The 24,895-nt window shown below is 40.9% G+C and overlaps 1 protein-coding gene across 1 annotated transcript; it reads right to left on the bottom strand.

Annotated features, from left to right (window-relative positions):
- TMEM202 (transmembrane protein 202) lies at positions 1 to 20,013 on the bottom strand. The gene is made up of 5 exons (XM_045848470.1): positions 19,933 to 20,013; positions 19,441 to 19,696; positions 1,128 to 1,277; positions 664 to 795; positions 1 to 212 (listed from the first exon to the last, which is right to left on the bottom strand). The coding sequence occupies exons 1-5, from the start codon at positions 20,011 to 20,013 to the stop codon at positions 1 to 3; spliced, it is 831 nt and encodes a 276-aa protein (XP_045704426.1).
- Positions 20,014 to 24,895: the final 4,882 nt, after the last annotated feature.

The following is a 24,895-nucleotide window of genomic DNA, read 5'->3' as shown; positions in this document are numbered from 1 at the left end:
TCACATTTCTGTGTTTGGTAGTTCTGCATTTGGTAGTTTTTCCTCTCCATCACTTGAAGGTCCCATCTCAGACCTTGTCCCTTCATTTTCAGCAGATGATACTGTAGTCACTGGACCAATTCCTAGCCTTGACTTCTCTGTGGGGATCACAGTGACATTTTGATCAAGGGGAGGAGATCTGAAAGTTAAGTAATTGAGGAAGGAGATGATCCCTAGGGGAAGAGAAGAATTTGAGGTGAGTTTCAATAGACATACGGCCTGTTGGCTTTTAAAATTCTTTCTTATCCTTTAAATACTCAGTTCAAAAGGTCTCTTTTCAGTGAAGCCAACCCATGTCTCTCCCAGCACAGTTACTTTACCCTTGTGTACTCCCATTTCATTAGAGTATTTCCCACATGGTTAGGACAAAGCTTGAACCTCCTGGGTTCAAATCATAGATCCACTACTTTCTGTGTGGTCTTAAGCAAGTCATTCAACCTATCTATGGGTCAATTAGTGGCACAGCAGATTACTAATTATAAGTTTTTAGTTTCATACCATAATGCCTCTTAATGTATATATGTTCTAAACAGGAACAGTCAGTGCTTCTATTTCTCCTAGATTCTACCTCTGTTTCAAGAAGTGCTTTCCCCTTCCATCCTTCCAGGATAAGGCAGGACTCACCAGAAAAGATGTATAATAAGTCACTCCACCAATTAAGATAATAGGGCCAGAGGAGATCTGACTCCATGGCATCCCTGGTGTGCCAGTGAACCTGTGCCAGAAATAGGATGAGGCAGAGGAGCAAGCAGATGGCTAGGACCAGAAGAAAAGATGTCACAACCCATCAGTGTCTTCAGTCTGTCTTCACTACCACCCCCACCTCTTCTGCTTCCAGATGCCATATGTATGGCAGGATCAAATTTGGAAATTCACCAAGGTGGGGAAGAAATGGGGGCTTATATCTCTCCCCTAGCAAAAGTCACCTAAAATGTGTTTTATACAATAAGACAGGGTAGGTACCTGGCAACTTGATGTCATATTGAAGAAGAGAAAAGGGGCAAAAAAAGTAGATGAAAGCCCCACAAAGAAAGTCTGTTTCCTTGACAATTTTACCCCAGCATCACCCCACCAGTCTGCATTTGTACCTGAGATGAAGCTGAGCATGGATACCTTCAGATCCAAGTTGGTGGTCCTGCTCCCTCTTCTAGGGAGGCAAGAGCTTAAGAGCCAGCCAAGACCAATTAGTATGGTGAGGACAGAGATTAAGAAGAAGGCCCTGGAATATTGGAGATAATCTGTCAAAGAGAAGGAGAAAGGAAAGACTTGGTTAGTACAGTGGGGAACCTTTCTCAAGAAAACCAGATAGAGTCTGAGAAGGGAGTGAGGACTAAGGAGATGAAGCTGAGCTTGCTATGTGGCATCCAGAAAAACAATAAGGATCTTTTTTCTCAGCTCTTTATTGATACTTGGAATTTCTTTATTATGAAGAAGGCAAAGCTGTCCTTGCAAAACTAAAGATGATATACAAATAGCTCTGGGTTTGTTAACACATTAACTTAGTTGTAAAATAGCTAATAAGAGGTATGAGTTTAACATCATACCATAGATTAAATTTTTTTTGTTCCCAATTCTAATGCTAAAAGTAATAAATGTCCAATATAAGAATTGGAAAGACTACAAAACTACCAAAAAGAAGGAAGAAAATGAGCTATAATCCCACTTCCCAGAGATAACCTTTGACAGTATTTTATTTCTTTCTAGTATTTTCTATCCTCTATGAATAGTAGATATAATACTCAATATCATGTGATTTTTAACTTTATATTATAACAGTTTTCCCAGATTACACTGTAAACATCATTTTAATGGCTACAAAACAGCATGTTATATTTTGTTTAGTGGTTAAACCATAGTTGGAGTTTGTTTCTGTTTTTTTCTCTTTCAAATGTATCTGACATGTATAAGCCTTGTCATCCTGTGACTACAAAATGAAGTTACTTTTAGTTTAACTCCTATTTTGTAATAATTTCATGCTCTCAATTTACTGGATCTCAGGGATTTAACACTCTGGATTTAACACCCAAAATATCTCCCATTCTTTTGAAATTTCCTCAAGATCCTATCTCCTGTTTGTTTAAAGAGAAGTCTGCTAAAGTTCTTTTGCTCCAAAGCCCTTACCCAAGTTCTACACACTCTTCTCCCCTCTCCTTTTGGCTCCAGATCACTGCTCTCTTTGGTTCTGCCATTTGCTTCAAATAGGATGTTGGTAAGAGAGAAGGGGTATGCTAAACCTCACTCTTTGTTACCATATCCCTGATATGGAACAGATCCTTCCTAGCTTCTCAAAAAATGTTTTAAGAAACAGAGGCTAACCTTTCCATCCTAGACCTGGAAGAATGGCTCCCACAAAAAGGATGGCAAGAAGAAGGGCTGTTCTGCCATCATTGAGGTTGTGATCAGAGAATACACCATTAGCATTCACAAGTATAACTAACCATAGAGTGGGTTCTAAGAAGCATGCCTCTTGGGCACTCAGATCTGGAAATTTGCCATGAAGAATATGGGAACACCAGATGTGCACTGTGACACCAACCAGGCTCAACAAAGCTATCTGGGCCACAGGAATAAAGAATGTGCCATACTGTTTTTGAGTGTGGTTGTCTAGAAAATGTAATGAGAATGAAGATACACCAAACAAGCTCTATACGTTGGTTACCTACATACCTGTCACCACTTTAAAAAAACTTACAAACAGTTAATGCAATGAGAAGTAACTTCTGGTTTTTGAATAAAGTTATAAAACTGCAAAAAATGGAAGCTAAGTTACAATTGCAAAATGATATAGCTTTTTTGAGATACCACAGACCCAGAGATTTCTTCAACATCCTTTGCAGGGTGCCTCTTTGTCTAGCTTCTTTCCAGTCTCACTGGAGCAGGGGCCAGTTCATCTCTACCACAGAAAGTTCTCTAAGCACTTCTATGCCTAAGAATCCCAATCCAGCTTCCAAGGAACCCAGAGACACAAAATTATGTATGCAAGATTACCCCACTCTAAGACTGGCCTCTAAAATTTCATTTACTTTTCTAGAATTTACCAGTTACTAACAGCATCAATTATAATGTCCATAAAAAGAAACTATATCCCCAGTCACAGATGTGAGTTGCTCTTCGATTTAGCCACATTTAAACATAATAACCCAAGAGTAGCACATTTTCTAAAAACTGGATCACACAGTATTAGCAGTATATGTAGCCAGTCAGAACCACCAGCCCAAACTAATCTGCATGAAGCTCAGTGACAGGCATCTTTTAAAGTATTTAGCACACAATCTCCCATGGGCCTTAGCAGCCCTTGTTTATAGACTGGGACCCTTACCAATAGCCCCCTGAGTACTGCTAATTGAACTAAGGAAGGGAATCTTACCCTTGGACCAATTTGATTCTTCTGCTTAGAAATTTGGATTTGAGACTGATTAATGCTAATTTCCTCTTTTGCTTGCGTGAACCAAAAATATATAAAGCTAGACTAGGATATTACTTTTGGGTCACTTACATACCAATAAATAGGAAAAACTGAGCTATAAAGGTAAAACAAAGCATAAACAAAATTGGGTGGTACAGCAACTCTAGAGACACTGAGTGACTGGTGGGTTTGATCCAGTCTCCTCTAGAATCCCCTAATGTCCAGCAAATTTTCTGACTTGGGAGTCTATGAGATTCTTCTGAATCCCTATAAATAAGCTTTCCCTTTAGCTTAAGCTAGTTCACATTAGTTCTGATATTTAAAACATAAAGCACACTGTATAAGACATTCAGTTCAACTCCTGTATAAAATATATTACAGTCCAGTCTTATTCTACCTTGAGAGGAAGACTAGGCTTTCATGCTCTCTTACAATTTTTCTATGTCATAACTCCTCATCTCTTGAAAACTAAATAAAGTCACTCACAAATCCAAAGGAAAGATGAAAGATTTCTGCATACAGCAGTCTACCCTCTCAAAGAAGCAAAATCTACTAGTCATAATCATATACCACAAGTTACCTAACCAAACTAAACATTTAGACTCAGAGTCTAAAACAGCTGCATTGGTTTCTTTCATAGTTTTAAAAATTAATCTAACAAAACAAAAACAATGTTCCCAAACCTGAATTTAAACCTCTATCCCCTGTAGAATCAAAACCTACTTCAGCTTTTAAACATCAGTTTTGGTGACTCTCTGGATGCTTTAAGACATTAGCTGGACCTCTTCCAGGTGCAGTGCTAGTAAAAACAAACCTTGGTGTGCAGATTGGTACTTTCAGAACTCATCCAGGCCCAGCAGAAGGAGCCACAAGCTAGAGATCCTAAGATTCCTCAGGGCCACTCACAGGCAGCACCTGACATAGGGTGCACCAGGGTCTTTGAAGATCTACTTAATATATAGAAACAAACACAAAGAGGCAGCCAAAATAGGAAGACAGAGAAACAGGCCCAAAATGAAAGAACCAGAGAATTCTCCAGAAGAAGAGCTAAATGAAATGGAGGCAAGCAATTTATCATATATAGAATTCAAAGTAATAATTATAAGGGTGCTCAATGGCATGAAAAAAAAAGACATAGAAACCATACAAAAGAACCAGTAGAAATAAAGAATGCAATATCTGAAATAAATACTACACTGGAAGAAATAAACAGTAGGTTAGATGAAGCAGAGGATCAAATCAGCAATTCTGAAGATAAAGGAGAAAAAAAAATCCAATCAGACCAACAACAACCAAAAACGAATTAAAAAACCGAAGATAGTTTAAGGGACCTTTGGGACAACGTGAAGTGCAACAACATCCACATCATAATGATACCAGAAGGAGAGGAGTATGAGAAGGGATTGAGAACCTATTTGAAGGAATAATAGCCAAAAATTCTCTAACCTGGTGAAGGAAAAAGACATACAAGTACAGGTAGTGCAGAGAATCTCAAACAAGATGTACCCAAAGAGACCCACACCAAAATTGTCACAATGAAATGATAATGCTTAAAGACAAGGAGAGAATCTTAAAAGCCACAAGAGGAAAGTAGTTAGTTACCTACAAGGGACCTCTCTATAGAATATCATCGGTTGCTCAACAGAAACCTTTCAGGCCAGAAGGGACTGGCATGAAATATTCAATGTGATAAAATGCAAGCACGAACCATCAAGGCTACTTTTTCCCAGCAAGGCTATCATTTAAAATTTAAGGAGAAATAAACAGCTTCCAAGACAAATAAAAACTAAAGGAGTTTGTTACCACAAAACAAGTATTGCAACAAATGTTAAAGGGCTTGCTTTAAGAAGAAGAAAAAAGGAAGATAGTTAAAAAATGAAATGGCAATAAATATGTATCTATCAATAATCACTTTAATGTAAATGGTCTAAATGTTCCAATCAAAAGTAATAGGGTAGCTGAATGGATAAAAAAAACAAGACCCATATATATACTGTTTTCAATAGACTCACCTCAGAACAAAAGGTACACACAAACTAAAAGTAAAGAGATAGGAAAATATATTTCATGGAAAAAGAAAGGAAAAAAAAGCTGGGCTAGCAGTACATACACCTGACAAAGTAGACTTTAAAACTAAGGCTATAGTAATAGACAAAGAATGAGACTACATAATGATAAAGTAAACAATCCAATAAGAGGATATAACCCTAGTAAACATTTATGCACCCAACCATGGAACATCTAAATATGTAAAGCAAGTCTTGATGGACATAAAGGGAGAGAGATTGCTGGAAATAAAGACATAGTAGGGGAAAATAGCCTCTTCAACAAATGGTTTTGGGAGATCTGGACAGTTACAGGCAAAAAAATGAATCTCAACCATGAACTTATACTATACACAAAAATAAACTCAAGACGGATAAAAGACTTATATATAAGTTGCAACACTATAAAAGCCCTAGAGGAGAACATAGGGAGGAAAATCTTAGATATTCCACACAACAATATTTTGATGGATATGTCCCCTAGAGCAAGGACATAAAGGGAAGAATAAAAAAATGGTACTTCATCAAAATAAAAAGTTTCTGCACAGCTAAAGAAAACATCAGCAAAATGAAAAGGGAACCAACTATATGGGAAAATATATTTGCCAATGATACGTTGAACATGGGTTTGATCTGATCCAAAACATATAAAAAACTCACATGACTACACTCCAGGAAAACAAACAACACAATTTAAAAATGGGCAAAGGGGGACTTCTGGCCAAGACAGAGGTGTAGGTAGATACACTTTGCCTTCTCGCGCAACCAAAAGAAGGACAACAACAAATTTAAAAACAAAAAATAACCTGAACTGACAGAAAATCAAACTGTATGGAAGTCCAACAACCAAAGAGTTAAAGAAGAAACATTCATCCAGACTGGTAGGAGGAGTGGAGATGGCAGCTGGGATGGAGAGGACTGCAAGGCAGCGGCTGGCAGACCAGGCAGTACCACATTTGTGTTCAGATAACTGGGAAGAACACTGCAGAGCAAGACAGACTTCACAATCCAGAATTCCAGGGCAGGGAAATAAACCTCAAAATCTCTGACTATAAAAACCTGTGTGGGTTGCAGCAGTGGGATAAATTCCCAGACTCACAGGAGAGTTTGTAGGAGAGACCCACAAGGTCCTAGAATGTCCACAAACTCACCCACCCAGAATCAACACCAGAAAGGCCCACTTGGGGGAAGTGGGGGAAGTGACTGAAAGCCAGTCGAGAGCCAAACAAGCAGCACTGTTTCCTCTCATACCCCTCCTCCACAAAGAGCACCACAATGCTGCAATGTGGGTTGCCCTACCCTGGTGAGTACCTAAGGCTCTGACCCTTACTATATAACAGGCATGCCAAGACAAAAAAAAAATATGGCCCAAATGAAAGAACAGATCAAAGCTCCAAAAATAGAACTATGTGATGAAGAGATAGCCAACCTATCAGATGCAGAGTTCAAAACACTGGTAATCAGGATGCTCATGAAATGGTTGAGTATGGTCACAAAATAGAGGAAAAAGCAAAGGCTTTGCAAAGTGAAGTGAGGGAAAATATACAGGGAACCAACAATGACAGGAAGGAAACCAGGAACCAACAGTGACGGGAAAGAAACCAAGACTCAAATCAATGATTTGGACCAGAAGGAAGAAATAAACATTCAACTAGAAGAGAATGAAAAGCGAGAGTGAGAATTCAAAAATATGAGAGGCTTAGGAACCTACAGGACAACTTTAAACATTCCAATATCCATATCATAGGGCTGCCAGAAGAAGAAAGGAAGAACAAGAATTTGAAAACTTATTTTAAAAAGATAATGAAAGAGAACTTCCCTAATCTGGCAAAGGAAAAAGACATCTGGGAAGTCCAGGAAGTTCAGAGAGTCCCAAAGAAGTTGGACCCAAGGAAGCACACACCAAAGCACATCATAATTACATTACCCAAGATTAACAATAACAAAAGAATCTTAAGAGAAAAGGACAGAGTAACCTATAAAGGAGTCCCCATAGACTATCAGCTGATTTCTCAAAAGAAATCTTGCAGGCAAGAAGGGGCTGGAAAAAAGTATTCAAAGTTATGAAAGGCAAGGACCTACATCCAAGATTACTCTATCCAGAAAAACTACCATTTAGAATGCAGGGGCAGATAAAATGCTTCCCAGGTAAGGTCAAGTTAAAGGAGTTCATCATCACCAAGCCCTTATTATATAAATGTTAAAGGGACTTATTTAAGAAAAATAAGATAATCAAAACTATGAACAGTAAAATGACAACAAGCTCACAACTATCAACCACCAAACCTAAAAACAAAAATAAAAACAAAAACAAGCCAAGCAAACAAGTAGCACAGGAACAGATTCACAGAAATGGAGATCACATGGAGGGTTATCAGCAGGGAAGGGGAGTAGGAAAATGGGGGGAAATGTACAGGGAATAAGAAGCATAAATAGTAGGTACAAAATAGACAGGGAGAGGTTAAGAATAGTATCAGAAATGCAGAAGCCAAAGACTTATATGTACAACCCATGAACATGAACTAAAGGTGGGGGAATGCTGGTGGAAGGGGAGTACAGGGTGGAGGGGAATAAAGGGGATAAAAAATGGATCAACTGTAATAGCATAATCAATAAAATACATTTGTTAAAAGAAAAAAATGGGCAGAGGACCTGAATAGACACTTCTCCAAGGAGGACATACAGAGGAGGGCCCAGAGATATATTAAAGGATGCTCAGCATCATTAGCCGTTGGAGAGATGCAAATTAAAACCACAATGAGATACCACTTCACTCTGGTCAAAATGGCCATAATAAACAAATCAATAAACAACAAGTGCTGGTAAGGTTGTGGAGAAAAGGGAACCTTAATACACTGTTCATGCGCAGACTGGTACAGCCAGTATGGACAACAGTATGGAATTTCCTCAAAATATTAAAAATGGAACTGCCTTTTGACCCAGCAATTCTACTACTGGGATTATACCCTAAGAATTCTGAAAGACCAATTCAAAAGAACCTATGCACCCCAATGTTCATAGCAGCGCAATTTACAATAGCCAAGTGCTGGAAGCAACCTAAGTGCCCACCAGTATATGAGTGGATCAAAAAACTATGGTATACTGTCCTGGCTCATGTGGCTCAGTGGATTGAGTGCCAGCCAGTGAACCAAAGGATCGCTGGTTCAATTCCCAGTCAGGGCACATGCCTGGGCTGCAGGCCAGGTCCCTGGTAGGGGGTACACAAGAGCCAATCACATATTGATGTTTCTCTCCCTCTCTTTCTCCCTCCTTTCCCCTCTAAAATAAATAAATAAAATCTTTTTAAAAACTATGGCATATTTACACAGTGGAGTACTACACAACAGAAAGAAAGAATGAACTCCTACCTTTCACAACAGCATGGATGGAACTGGAGAGTATTATGCTGCGTGAAATAATCCGGGCAGTGAAAGACAAATACCATATGACCTCACCTATAAGTGGAACCTACTCAACAAAACAAACAAATGAGGAAAATAGAACCAGAGGCATGGAAACAAGGAACAAACTGAGTGACCAGTGGGGAGTGGTGAAGGGGATGACAGGAAAAAGAAGGGGAAGAGGCAAGCCAAGGAACATGAGTAGAGGATTCATGGGCATGGACAGTGGGGGGAAGGATTGAATGTGGGAGTAGGGGGTGCGGGGCAGTAGAGAGCAATGGGGAAAAGGCAGGGCAACTGTAAATGAACACCAATTAAAAAAGAAAGAAAGAAAATCTAATAAAATCTACAATGACCTTATAGTGAAGTATTCTGGTGTTCTGATATAGGCTGAGGTTAGCCCCAGTCCAAAGAAGGTTATTATCTCAAGCAGGTCATTGTGCAAAATAAAAAATCACAAAAATGTTTCTGTTAAAATATGTGAACAATGAACTCAAAATTGATAAAACAGAAAATAGCAAGTATTGGGCTGCTTTTCATATTGGTTTTTTAATAACAGTGGGAGTGGAGGGAGTGGTGGAGTATGAATGGAGACAACTGTACTGCAACAACAATAAGAAATAATATAAATAAATAAATAAATATTTTAAAAGAACAAAAAAACAATAATATGAAAAATGTAATTATATGCCAAATTTGTTCTTGTACCCAGACATAAAAAATAACTAAATTTAAAAAATATTCCAGCCAGGCGGTAGAGCTGTTGAGTGAGCATTTGTACTATGTAGTGGTCACATTCAAAATGACTGAGTGAGTAGAGCAATGAATCTGAATCAAACTTAACATTGAGCTTGAACATTCCTCCGCAGAAACTATTCAGATGATTCAGAAGTCCACAACTAAGGGCAACTGGTGATTGGCAGCTTCCTCATGACAATGCACCCGCTCAAGCACCATGTCTTGTGCAGAGTTTTTTGGCGAAGTATCAAATCACCCAGGGGACTCAGTCCCCCTATTCCCCAGATTTGGAACCCTGTAACTTCTGGATTTTCCCAAAACTAAAATCACCTTTGAAAAGGAAGAGATATCAGACCATCAGTGAGATTCAGGAAAATACAACAGGGCAGCTGATGGCAATTGGGAGAACTGTGTGAGGTCCTAAGATGGGTACTCCGAAGCAGACTGAGGCATCATTGCCCTATGTACAATGTTTCTCGTATCTTGTATCTTCTTCAATAAATGTATCTGTTTTTCATAGTACATTGCTGGATACCTTCTGGATAGATATATGTATATATGTATGTATATGTATATCACATATAATTTGAAGATTTTTTAAATAAAGTCCATTTAATAAATATGTGGAAAAAAAAGATTCAATGCAATTCCTATCAAGATATCATGATGTAGCCCTGGCTGGCGTAGCTCAGTGGATTGAGCGTGGGCTGTGAACCAAAGTGTTGCAGGTTTGATTCCCAGTCAGGGCACATGCCTGGGTTGCAGACCATGACCCCCAGCAACCGCACATTGATGTTTCTCTCTCTTTCTCTATCTACCTCCCTTCCCTCTCTAAAAGTAAATAAATAAAATCTTTAAAAAAAATGGTTTCCTCCTACATTAAAAAAAAAGATATCATGACATATTTCACAGAACTAGAAAGATATTCCAAAAGTTTATATGGAACCACTGAAAACACTAAATAGCAACAGTGATCCTGAGAAAAAAGAATAAAATTGGTAGATTCACGCTACATAATACCAAACTATACTACAAAGCCATGATAAACAAAACAGCATGGTACTGACATGAAAACAGACACATAGATCAGTGGAATAGAATAGAAAGCCCAGAAATAAAACCACACCTTTATAGCTAATTGATATTTGATGAAGGATGAAAAAACATACAATGGCTAAAGACAGTTTATTCAATAATATGATATTGGAAAAATTGGACAGATACGGGGAAGAAATGTGAAACTAGATCACCCTCTTATGCAACACACAAGAAAAATTCAAAATGGATTAAAGAATTAAATGTTAGACTTGAAACCATAAAAATCTTATAAGAAAACATAGGCGGTAAAATCCTTGACATTGCTCATAGTAATATTTTTTCTCATATATCTCCTCGGGCAAGGGAAAGAAAAGAAAAAAAATAAACAACTGGAGTACATCACCTAAAAAGGTTTTGCAAAGTCAAATGAAGCATCAAAAATGAAAAGGCAACCCACTGAGTGGGAGAACACATTCACCGATACACCTGATAAGGTGTTTAATATACAAAATTTATTAAAACTTAAACCCAAAACAAACAATTCAATTTAAAAATGTAGAAAAGACCTGAAGGACACTTCTCCAAAGAGGACATACAGATGGCCAATAGACATTTGAAAAGATGCTCAATGTCAAACCATCAGTGAAATGCCCATTAAATCCACAATGAGATATCATATGACACTTCTCAGAATGAGATCATCAATAAATCAACAAACAACATGTGCTGGTGAGGATGTGGAGAAAGAGGAACTCTTCTGCACCATTGACGGGAATGTAGATTGGTGCAGCCACTTTAGAATCTTTTTTTAAAAGGTTTTATTTTATTTATATTTAGAGAGAGGGGAAGGGAGGGAGAAAGAGAGGGAGAGAAATATCAATGTATGGTTGCCTCATATGTGGCCCTCAATGGGGACCTGGCCCAAAACCCAGGCTTGTATCCTGACTGGGAACTAAACTGGTGACCCTTTGGTTCACAGCCCACACTCAGTCCACTGAGGTACACCAGCCAGGGCTGGTGCAGCCACTTTAGAAAACAGTATGGATTTACCTCAAAAAATAAAAATAAAAACAGAACTCCCTTTTGACTCAGCAATTCTATTTTGGGGGTTTATTCAAAGAAACCTGAAACACTAATTCAAAAGAATATATGTACCCCTATGTTCACTGTAGTGTTATTTACAATAGCCAGATTTGGAAGCAGACTTAGTGTCCATCAGTAGAATGGAATATTACTTGGCTGTAAAAAAAAAAAAGAAAGAAAAAGAAAAGAAAAAAGAAAATTTAATCATTTGTGACAGCCTGGATGAACCTGGAGTGTTATGCTAGGTGAAATAAGCCAGTGAGAGAGAGAGACAAACATCATATGATTTCACTGATATGTGAAATCAAATGAAGAAACTTAACTAAAAAGCAAAAGAGAGACAGAATCATAGAGGGCAGACTAACAGTTCTAGGTAGAGGATGCATTGCAGTGTGGTGGGATCAAACAAACAAAAAAAGAACTTATAGACCTGAAGAACAAAGTGGTGATTGGTTGGGGGTTGGGGGAGAGTGTGTCAGGGAGGTGGAAGAGGGTAAGGGGGACAAATGGTAATGGAAAAAATACAATGAATGAATGAACAAATCAATCAATCAGTCAATCAATGACAGTTTTCACAAAGCTTAGCCATAAAAATTTCAAAATCTTAGAAATTCTTCCTGTCAAGGTAGTGGCATAGGTAAACATGGCTTACTTCCTCATGAAACCACATCAAAATTACAACTAAAATACAGAACAACCATCACTCAGAACTGTCAGAAATCTAGTTGAATTCATAATCTGATGACTATGAATTAAAGAAACCATACCCATCCAGACTGGTAGGAGGACCAGAGATGTGGAACAGGATGATCCCACAACCATGTGTGGTGGATAAAAATTCAGGAGGGATATCTCAGGAGTGAAGAGTCCCATACCAGCCCCACATCAGGCTCCTCAGGCCTGGATTGAATGCCAGGAAAATAAGCCCCCATAACTTCAGGCTGCAAAAATCAGTGGGGATTGAGTAAGTGGAAGACATTTCTGCAGTCACTGGTAGTTCCTGTTAAAGAACCCACAAACAGACTTTCTCAGACTTATGCCCTCTGAGCTCCAGTACTAGGGTAGCAGCTTGAAAGGCACCAGTGGCATACAAGGAGGAACTGAAGTATCTGGCATCAAGGTGAGAGCTGAGGGACAGCTTTATTCCAGGCAGAAAGGTAGACAGAGGCCATTGTCTCTTTTCTGAACCCTCCCATCATAGAGCCACAGAGATGCCAGGCAGGTGCCATATTTGAGACTTCATCAACCTGGCTAACACTGTTCACTCTACTCTGAAGATCCCTAGAGACTCTGGCCCACCTAATCTATGGGTCCACCCAAATTGCTTTTCCTTATTAATGTCTGGACTTGACTCAGGCTTCACCACTTTCTGAATCATCTCAAACAAGAAACAACAAGCCTTAGTGAGCCTCCAGCCCCCATACTTCTTCCTAAGTGGCTCAGGACCTAGCACTAACAGGAGCCAGCCTGGAAGCACAGCTTGACTTTGAGAATCTCCAAGTCCAGCACAAGTAGAGGCCATCTCAGATTGCTTTATAGTTCAGGCAGGGTGGCCCTGGGCAAAGCACAGGTGGAGACTGACTTTGGCCTGTACCACCTGAAATACCCCAGAGCCTGTGCATGCAGTGAACAGCTACAGACCACATTAGAGCACCACCACCATCCCCCTGCACAGTTGACCCTCCATGCAGGCTAGCAGTTGGTGGTCAGTGGCCACAGCCAGTCCTTGCAACTGACTGGCCTGGGTAAATCACTTCCATTGACCTGCCAACAGTAATCAAGGTTCAACGACAAGAAAAGGATGTATTCAGCTCACACAAAGGGCACACCTTGAGTACCCAACTTGGATAATGGAAGGTGAGGCTGTGCCACTGGACCCTACGGGACACTGACTACATTAGGCCACACTACCAAGACACAGAGCCAAAGCAGCTGTACCTAATACATAGAAACAAACACAAGGAGGCTGCCAAAATGAGGAGACAAAAGAACCATGACCAAATGAAAGAACAGATGAAAACTCCAGAAGAACTAAACAAGATGGAGATAAGCAATCTATCTGATGCATAGTTGAAATCACTGGTTATAAGGATGGTCAAGGAACTTAGTGAGAACCTCAACAGCATAAAAAAAGATCCAGTCAGAAATGAAGGATACACTAATTAAAATAAAGAATAATTTACATGGAAACAACAGTAGAGTGGATGAAGCTGAGAATCAAATCAATGATCTGGAGCATAAGGAAGCAAAAACAACAAGTCAGAAAAACAAGAGAAAAAGGAATCCAAAAAAATGAGGATAGTTTAAGTAGGCTCTGGGACAACTTCAAGTGTTCTAACATTTGCATCATAGGGGTGCCAGAAAGAAAAGGAAAGAAGAAATTGGAAGTCTATTCGAAAAAATAATGAAAGAAAGCTTCCCTAAATTGGTGCAGAAAATAAGTCATGCAAGTCCAGGAAGCATAGAGACTCCCCAACCAGTTGGATGCTAAGAGGTCCACTCCAAGACACATCATAATTAAAATGCCAAAGGTTAAAGACAAAGAGAGAATCTTAAAAGCAGCAAGAGAAAAGCAATTTGGAGACTTCCACCCAAGATGGAGGTGGCCACACTGTGCCACCTCGCACAACCAAAATAAGGACAACAACAATTTAGAAACAAAAAAATAATCAGTACTGACAGAAAACTGAACTGCATGGAAGTCCAACAACCAAGGAGTTAAAGTAGACACATTCATCCAGACTGGTAGGAGGGGCGGAGTCAGGCGGCCGGGTGGAGAGGGGTTGAGGCAGAAAGAGCAGTGGCTGGTGAACCCTGGGTGTGCAAGGCAGCAGCTGGCAGACCCCAGGCTCATGGGGCAGCAGCGGGCAGATCCACTGAGGTGGCGGATTGCGGAGGGGCCCGGTGCACAAGGTGGCTGTTAGACAAGGTGGTCCAACATTCGTGGACAGATAAACCAGGCAAAACTGGGGAGCAAAATAGACCACACAACCCAGTGTCCCAGGGCCAGGAAATAAAGCCTCAAAACACCAATTGAAAACAGCTGTGGGGGTTGAGGTGCTGGGAGGAACTCCTAGCCTCACAGGAGAGTTCATTGGAGAGACCCACATGGTCCTAGAATGTACACAAACGGACCCACCTGGGAATCAACACCAGAAAGGCCCAATTTGCTTGGGGGAAGCAGGGGAAGTGACTGAAATCTGGCAGAGAGTAGAGCAAGCACCATTGTTGCCTCTTGACCCCTCCCCCAAATACAGCATCACAACACAGTGACATGGGTTGCCAGTGCACTGGTGAACACCTAAGGCTCCTCCCCTCACTATGTGCATGAAGACAAAAAAAAAAAATAGCCTAAATGAAAGAACGTATTAAAGCTCCAGAAAAAATACCACCAAGCAACGAAGAGATAGCCAACCTATCAGATGCACAGTTCAAAACACTGGTTATCAGGATGCTCACAGAATTGCTTGAATTTGTTCGCCAATTAGAGGGGAAAAAATGAAGGCTGCACTAAAGGAAATAAAGGAAAATGCACAGGGAACCAATAGTAATGGGAAGGAAACTGGGACTCAAATCAATGATATGGACCAGAAGGAAGAAAGAAACATTAAACCAGAACAATATGAAGAGACAAGAATTCAAAAATATGAGGAGAGGCTGAGGAACCTCCAGGACATCTTTAAACGTTCCAACATCCAAATTATTGGGGTACCTGAAGGAGAACAGGAAGAGCAACAAGTGGAAAAGTTATCTGAACAAATAATAAAGGAGAACTTCCCCAATCTGACAAAGGAAATAGACTTCCAGGAAGTCCAGGAAGCTCAGAGAGTCCCAAAGAAGTTGGACCCAAGGAGGAACACACCAAGGCACATCATAATTACATTAGCCAAGATTAAAATGAAGGAGAGAATCCTGGAAGCAGCAAGAGATAAGGAGACAGTAACCTGCAAAGAAGTTCCCATCAGACTGTCAGCTGATTTCTCAAAAGAGATCTTGCAGGCAAGAAGGGGCTGGAAAGAAGTATTCCGAGGCATGAAAGGCAAGGACCTACATCTAAGATTGCTCTATCCAGCAAAGCTTTCATTTAGAATGGAAGAGCAGACAAAGTGCTTCTCAGATAAGGTCAAGTTCAAGGAGTTCATCATCACCAAGCCCTTATTTTATGAAATGTTAAAGGGATTATCTAGGAAAAAGAAGATAAAAAACATGTATAGGAAAATGACAGCAACCTCACAGTTATTAACAACCACACCTAAAACAAAAGCAAAACAAACTAAACAAACAACTAGAACAGGAACAGAACCACAGAAATGGAGATCACATGGAGGGCTAGCAACTGGGGAGTGGGAGAAGGAGAGAGGGGGAAAAGGTACAGAGAATAAGTAGCATAGATAGTAGATAGAAACTAGACAGGGGGAGGGTAAGAATAGTATGGGAATGTAGAAGACAAAGAACTTATAAGTATGACACATGTACATGAACTGAGGGGGGGAAATGTGGGTGGGAGGGGGTGTGCAGGGTGGAGGGGAGTGAAGGGGGAAAAATGGGCCAACTATAATAGCATAATCAATAAAATATATTTTTTAAAAAAGAGAGAAAAGCAGTTTAGTACCTACAGGGGAGTTCCCATAGGACTGTCAGCTGATTTCTCAAAAGAAACTTTGCAGGCTAGAAGGGATTGGCAAGAAATATTCAAAGTCATGAAAAGCAGGGACCTACAGCCAAGACTGCTCTACTTGGCAAAGATATTTAGGACCTAAGGGCAGATAAAGAGCTCCCCAGACAAGAAAAAAGCTAAAGGAGTTCACCATCACCAAATCATTATTATACAAAATGTTAAAGGAACTTATTAAAGAGGAGAAGAAGATCAAAACTATGAACAATAAAATGGCAAAAAAAAACCCCACATCTATTAACAATTGAATCGAAAAAACAAACTAAGCAAACAAGAACAGAGACAGAATTATGGATAGAGAGAAAATTTTGATGGTTTCCAGATGGGTGGGCATGTGGGGAAATGGATGAAGAGGTGAGGGGATTAAGAAGTATAAATAGGTAGTTACAGAATAGCCTTGGGATTGTAAAGTACAATACAGGAAATGGAGCAGCCAAAGAACTTGTACACATGACCCATGAACACTAACAATGATGTGGGATTGCCTGAGGGAGTAGGGGTGCTGGGTGGAGAAGGTTAAAGAGGGAAAAATTGAGACAACTGTAATAGCATAAACAATAAAATATAATTTTAAAAAATCTTATACCCTAAGGTACAAAAGATCGTATTTGTACATGAGAGTAAGAAACTTGGTCCAGGGAGAGGAGTGCCTTAGATAGACAGAACATCCATGTGGGTCACCTGTATCCAAACATTTCTGAAGCTTTCCTTAATGATACATTGTGATGTGAAGTTAGGCTGCAGGAGTAGCAAGGCAAGCCTCCCAGTGTTCTGAAGACAATGAATCTAATACCCTGGGAAGAGAGGTGATGTCACTCTTAATTTGGAGAGGTAGAAGTCCAAATCACTTGAAAAACTTGTTAAGGTCCTTGCTGGTGTTCTCAGTATCATCTTGGTCGGTGATTCTGCACTTCAGAGCACCATCAGTTAGGATGTAAAAGCTACCAAGCCTGGAAGAGACATGAACCAACCGAAAAGTAGTAGTGTTTTTCAGTTGGCAGTTTGTAAATGATGGGCAGTATCCCCTTCTACTGTTGTGAAAGTAAAGCTTGCCCAGCAGGTTGTGGAAAGTGGGAGAGGCAGGGCTATAAGCCACCAGCTCTTGTGAACAAACAGGCTCAGTTAACAGTATACGTTCTCCTTTAGCGCTATCAACCTCCTGAAAGGAAGCAGTGGGAAAGCCAAGATGACATTAGAAGAAAGTATCAGAGGAGAGAAGCCAGCATCTGCTACTCAGTGGATCCAAAGAGATTTGGTGTCAGGCTCTCTCACTGCACCCTATGTTCTTCAGCAAAAATCAAAACCAGGATAGAGAGACAGGGTTTCAATAAGATCTAGCTCTGTTTTAACTGTGAAGGATGGGTCTAGCTCTGTTTTAACTGTTTAGTGGGTGGACGTGGGGTATGGATGTTGATTATGAGGATGAAGGTGGGACTATTGGAGACAAAGTGGGGGGATTAGCCTATGTATTTAGGCAAATCTAACCTGCACATTTCTGCTACTGTGCCTTCATTCCAGGTACACAAGGTCAAGACAAAACTCCCTCAGAGGAAGTGCACACAGGAGGTGGTTTGGAAAAGATCCTGGATGGAGACATAGCACCCTGTAGAGGAAGCTGTAAAATCTGCCTAGTGTCCGGGTTCCTTGGTGACCTTGATGACAGAATAAAGCTTCTCCTACAACCTGGTGATGTTTAATGTATAGTGGTTCCTGGGGCCCTGGCCTGCAGCACCCAGTGCCTTTACGAAAACAGCTACCTTATCTTCCCTACCCTCTGCAGTACAGTTAAAGTTAGTCTCTGTGGCAACGTAGTCTTTACATTCTGATTTTAGCTACACTCCAAGGGAATTAACAAAGGAGTCTATCCCACACTTCAGACCTAATAATAAATGTGAGGGCTGGTGTCTGCTACTGCCCAACCCTTCTTCAGCCCATCAGCAACAGCTATAGCAGAGTCTAACAGTCATCTAGAACCTGGTGAGGTCAGAGCCTGGGGCAGTGGTCTAGAGCAAGTCCAGGACAGAGGAACATGAGCACACACACATTTTGAGTCCACAAGGGACAGCCTCTGTGGAACTCCCAGAAATGACAGGGAATACCATGGGAGCTGGGGCTAAACTCTTGCAATCCAACAGGTAAAAGTTTAAAGTTCTTGAATTTGGATAATATTGGATTTGGGTAATAATAGTGTATTATTGTCACAGACTGAGGAAGCCTTGGCATATGAATTATATTTTGGGAATTCCTTGAGAGAGTTGTATTATAGACTGAACCTAGAATTAGGACTAGTTAACATTGGAAATAGCAGGGTGGGGACAGTTGTGTACATAGAGGACTTAGTTGACTTTCTCTACACCACAGGCGGCAAACACAAGGCCTGTGGGCCAAATCCGGCCTGTTTTATCCAGCCTGGCACCTTGTTTCTACCTGGCGGCAGCACTGAGGTCTTGCTGAACTGTTCAGGAGCAGTTACATTTATACAGTCATAAAATTACATTCGGCCCTCTCAAGGCAACTGCAAGGCTGATGTGGCCCCTGGTGAAAATGAGTTTGACACCCCTGTTCTACACCATTAACATTTGGCTTCAGGTGAACTCAAGGCTCTGAAAAATAAACGATTTGCTACTTTGAATGACAAAATATCAAGATTCTGTCTCATTAAAAATTTAAACAATAATCTCAAATCCTGAGTTTTAGCCTGGGAACACAGTTATACATTTGAATATTAATCACATTGCTTCACAGTAACAGCTTGTAAATGACAAAAGAGTTCTTCCCAGAGAGTAAAGAGAATATCAGCTCGTTGTTTGGGGGAAGAAACATCCTGAGAAAGAAGAGAGAGGGGACACACTGAGGACACCAAAGATAAGATGGCTATAGTCACAATTTGGCAAGATCCACCCTGGACTTAGAGACGTAAAGGCCAAAAGATCTTGGAGGAAGAAAGGTGAAAGACAATGTGGCAGAAAGCTCTGAAACTGTGGGGCTTGTGGCATTTAACTTAGTGGCACTCACAGGGTGGCTTGAGTGTGTGGCTCCAGCACAGCTCATGGCTGCATGAGATCCAGAGTCCTGAGTAGAGCTGAAGGCCATTCTTGATCACCAGGAACTGCACCCAGTTCAGTGGGGACACGCAGATCAGCATTAGGAGGCTAAAACCACAGAGGCTGCCACAGAACATTCGGATGTAGGTGTGTGTCTGATCCACATGCTGCTGCCGCCTCTGGGGTGGCATCGAGGCACTCGGATGTTTGTTGGTGGGGAGGGTAGGCTACAAGGACAAGGGAAACATTGCCTGCCCAAAAAGGTAACCCTTGATCCCCAGGGTCACCTACGCTTCTCTACCTTGAGTGTCCCCATGTGTGTTTGATTTGTGGATATCTACCCCGTCCCTTCTATAAAAAACAAAAAGGTAATCTTTTCTCTGTTTTTAGGACACTCTCCCTAGGTCCACCTTTAAGTAAGTCCTCTTCCTTCCATCTGACCTGTAATTAGGTACCTCCTCACCCTTTGGTATTTCCGGTTTCCCTTAAGTTTGGGAACCTCAGGACTGTAGAAGGTCAAGACTAATTGTTCCCTCCTCTTCATCTTGGCAGTCAGTTCACTTCTAACTGTCACGGAATTTGTGTCAGCACCTCCTCACAAATGCCGGCAGAACCAAAAGGGGTCAGAACCCACAGTCCATATCCTTTGTACATGTGATGCTCCCCACCCACCCTTCTCTGACTCCTCCCAACTTCTTTTTAAATTAATCCACAAATATTTTGTCAGCAGTTGATGTATCTTAGGCTTTGTGTTAGGTCCTGGGATGTAAAGATGAATCAGACAGTTTTCTTTTTTCAATAATTTTTTAAATTGTTGTTCAAGTACAGATGTCTCCATTTCCCTCCAAGACACAGTTTTTTAATAGCAAATAAAAAAGTGTAACTCACACATCTCCAGGACTCAGGTTGTGGTTATAATTAAGATTATACATATGGTTTTAATATGTTGATATACTCATATACTAGTGGCCCAGAATCCACACTCTTGCCCAGCTCTCAGAGGAAAGTCCCAGGTGTATCATAGCAGGCTCATGAATTTAGTCTGTCAGCCACAATTCTTCATGTAGCTTCCACCCTTTTCTTCCCTTCTTGCTCTGGTTCCCTCTCTTTAATGCACTCTGTTCATGAAATCATTTAAGGGTGCTACCCACCCTGCCACTGCTACTGCTGATAGGGCCCACTGTGAAAATGCCAGTATTCCTATCCCAGGGCTACCACCCAATGTGCTGAAAGCTGCCATCAAGATGCTGCAGCAGTGTGGGTTCTATGTGGAAGTGAGGAGAATGGCCTTCCCTGGGTCCACAGCCAGCTCGACCTGTGCCCAGAGTATCACAAAATATCCTTTCCAAAAACAACTTAGAGTTGGTCCTAACTCCTTTCCCTACAAGAGCTCAAAATCAGTCCAAGATGCTGAATAGATGCCATCCTGTTCCACAGCATAGACATTGATTCAAATAAATACCCACCTGGATCACCAGCTCTTATTTTCCACAAACAGATCAACTTTGATTCCTAAGTTGGGGCTGAATCAGAATGCCCTTTCACACTTTGCTTGCATACCCTTATCTCTGCCCTCCCCTGGTGGTGGGAACTACTGGCAGTAGCCAATAGTATGTCTATGCTTTGGTACATTGTCCTCCCCCTGCAAAAGTGTTATTTGACTTTCTGTCTCTTCATACTTAGCCTAGTGCCTGGAAGAAATACTGTTCAATGTTGAATGAATGAGTCAACAAGACATTTTTATATAAAGTACAAAGGTTAATACAGAGCACAGAATAGTTAATGTTGTCAGAAGAAAGTTAGGGTAAGTTTACTGGGTGGGGTGATGTTTTAGCTGGATTTTAAGGGAATGTGCCAGTTAATCAAAGTAGAAGGACTTTTGAAGCAAAGAGAATAGTAGGTCTTGGCAGGAATCCAGGTACAGCATGTGGTTCTGAGGGCAAAAGAAGCAGTGTGGTTCTACGAGGCACAAAAATCAAAGGTAAGTGTTGAAGGTTGCTGATATAGTCAAGGACTAGACCACAAAGAGTCTTTTATGCCATGCTATGTGATTACAAGGGTGTCTCCACCCCCCCACAAAAAAAAACCAGACTGATCTTCTGGAGGACAGGCCTCTTGTAGTACAGGCTTCCCATACTAGGTGAGCGTTGTGTTCTAGGAACCCAGCTGTATCAGTGTGCCAGCTGGTGTTGTTGTGAGAGGCTGCATGCAGCTTCAATGAATTTTTTTAGAAGACTCTTTCAATGTGTTTCCCCATTTCATGATGGGTGACTTACAAGCACACCTGCCCACTGAATGTTCTGAAGTTTTGGACCAAGAACAGCAGGACCCCCTTACCCTTCCCTCCCTATTCACCCAATCTCACTGGGAGTGACTTTTTTTGTCCCCGGGATGAAAAAAGTCCTCAAAGGGGAATATTTTGCTGATGTGGAAGAGGTGAAACAAAAAAAAAGGCAGAAGCACTAAAAGCCATCAAAATTAATGAGTTCAAAAACTGTTCTGAGCAGTGGAAAAACATCTCAATAGGTGCATTGCATCAAATTGAAAGTATTTTGAAGGTGATTCAAGCTTAAACATGTAAGAATAACACAATTTTTATAAATAAATTCTGAGGTTTTTTGGGTCCCCCCCTCCATATATTGTGATATCTCAAATCTTGGAACACTCTAGACTTACTGGCATGATTATAGGAAAACTGCTCCACCTACAGCCAACTGTTTTGTACCCCATAGCTGTTAGAAACACGTGTTGGCTAGAGAGCTAGATATAAAGTTTGGATTAACAGGCCTACATTTTAATCCTGACTCTAATATTTACTCAGTTCCAACACTTACTGTCTAGGTTCCTTTGAGAAATTTCCATAATCTCACTGACCTTCAGTTTCTTCATTTCTAAAACAAGGATAACAATTATTCCTATCTCATAGAAGTTTTGTAAAGATTAAATGAGAAAATACACATAAAGCTCTTTATACAGTGCCTTAGGTACTCAATCAACTCTATTCTTGATGGATATTGATATTATTGATAAATATATTATCTGTGTCAAGCAATTATTAGTGCTCAGTAAATACTATTCTTACTTTTTAAACTGTCTTTGCAAGTTTGCTCAAGCCTGGCTTTGGCACAGACTACTCTGAGGCAGATGAAACACTAAAGTTAATGGAAAAGATGTCACCCCTTATCCCTTCACTAGTAGCAATAAACAAGTACATTACCAAAGAGATGATTTGGGGGGTAATGGGTATTTTGTGAACAGTATCTGATTTGGTAAATGATGCAGCTCTCTAGCTATTAAAGGGACAAGTCAGACACCATTCAATTCTCAGACCTACTTCAGTCTTACCAAGAGGTAGGAAGGATGTTTGGCCAGTGGGAACCTGCTAGGACCTTTGATGCATATGACAAAACGAGCATTTCTTTATACCTGGTGGCCATGTATATTGCCATATGCCCACTTTCCAAAGCAATTTAGGGTCCCTGGCCTGTGTGGAAACATTGTCCCTGAGCCTGTGGTCAAGCACAGCAGCCCGTGGAACCCACAGGGTCAGCCAGAGCATGACCAAGGGCAGACTGATGGCCACCAGCAGACCCAGAGCCATGAGGACTGACCCAACACCACTTGGATCTGTTGCTGAAAGATTGTGGAGACTATTTATGCTCCCTGCTGCTTCTGGAAGAATCCCAGAGCTCTGCTTCTGCCCTGAGGCCATTCAATGTGGGGCAGGGCCCAGGCAGGGTAAGGACTCAGGTCTTTGAGAAAACAGCTTGAGACAGGGACTTCTGGCCAAGATGGAGGTGTAGGTATACACACTGTGCCCTCTCACACAACCAAAAGAAGGACAACAACAAATTTAAAAACAAAAAACAACCAGAACTGACAGGAAATCAAACTGTATGTGAGTCTGACAACCAAGGAGTTAAAGAAGAAATATTCATTCAGATTGGTAAGAGGGGCGGAGATGGGCAGCTGGGCAGAGAAGACTCTCGGCAAGGCAGTGGCTGGCCGATAGGGCAGTCCCACATTTGTGTGCAGATAAACTGAGAGGAACAACTGGGGAGTGAGACAGACCACGCAACCCAGAGTTTCAGCTCGGGGAAATAAAGCCTCAAACCTCTGCCTGAAATCACCTGTGGGGGTTGAGGCAGCAGCGGGAGAAACTCCCAGCCTCACAGGAGAGTCCATTGGAGAGACCAACAGGGTCCTACAACATACACAAATTCACCCACCCAGGAATCAGCACCAGATGGGCCCAATTTGCTTGTGGGTAGTGGGGGAAGTGACTGAAATCCTGCAGAGAGAGGAGCAAGTGGCATTATTTCCTCTCAGACCCCTGCCCCACATACCGTGTCACAACGCAGTGAAATAGGTGGCCCTGCTCTGGTGAACACCTAAGGCTCTGTTCCTTACTACATAACAGGTGTGCCAAGACCCAGCCCCCCAAAATGGCCCAAATGAAAGAACAGATCAAAGCTCCAGAAAAAAATACAACTAAGTGATAAAGAGATAGCCAACCTATCAGATGCACAGTTCAAAACAGTAGTATTCAGGTTGCTCACAGAAATGGTTGAATTTGGTCACAAATTAGAGGGAAAAAATGAAGGCTATACTAAGTGAAATAAAGGAAAATGTACAGGGAACCAATAGTGATGGGAAGGAAACCAAGACTGAAATCAAAGTGTGGACTAGTAGGAAGGAAGAAACATTCAACCAGAACAAAATGAAGAGACAAGAATTCAAAAATATGAGGAGAGGCTTAGGAACCTCCAGGACATCTTTAAACATTCCAATATCTGAATTATAGGGATACCAGAGGGAGAAGAGGAAGAACAACAAGTGGAAACGTTATCTGAACAAATAATAAAGGAGAACTTCCCCAATCCGACAAAGGAAATAGACTTCTAGGAAGTCCAGGAAGCTCAGAGAGTCCCAAAGAATTTGGACCCAAGGAGGAACACACCAAGACACATCATAATCACATTAGCCAAGACTAAAATAAAGGAAAGAATCCTAGAAGCAGCAAGAGATAAGAAGGCAGTTACCTACAAAGGAGTTCCCATCAGACTATCAACCAATTTCTCAAAAGAAATCTTGCAGGCAAGAAGGGGCTGGAAAGAAGTATTCCGAGGCATGAAGGGCAAGGACCTACATCCAAGATTGCTCTATCCAGCAAAGCTTTCATTTAGAATGGAAGAGCAGACAAAGTGCTTCTCAGATAAGGTCAAGTTCAAGGAGTTTGTCATCACCAAGCCCTTATTTTATGAAATGTTAAAGGGACTTCTCTAAGAAAAAGAAGATCAAAACTGTGAACAGTAAAATGACAGCAAAGTCACAATCATTAACCACCACACCTAAAACAAAAGCAAAACAAACTAAGCAAACAACTAGAACAGGAACAGAATCACAAAAACAGAGATCAGATGGAA

This window comes from Phyllostomus hastatus, unplaced genomic scaffold, assembly GCF_019186645.2.
Source record: "Phyllostomus hastatus isolate PE091 unplaced genomic scaffold, TTU_PhHast_1.1 phas_contig_62, whole genome shotgun sequence".
Classification (NCBI taxonomy): domain Eukaryota; kingdom Metazoa; phylum Chordata; class Mammalia; order Chiroptera; family Phyllostomidae; genus Phyllostomus; species Phyllostomus hastatus.
The sequence above is the reverse complement of the archived record's forward strand: the minus strand, read 5'-3'. Positions and strand labels throughout refer to the sequence as shown.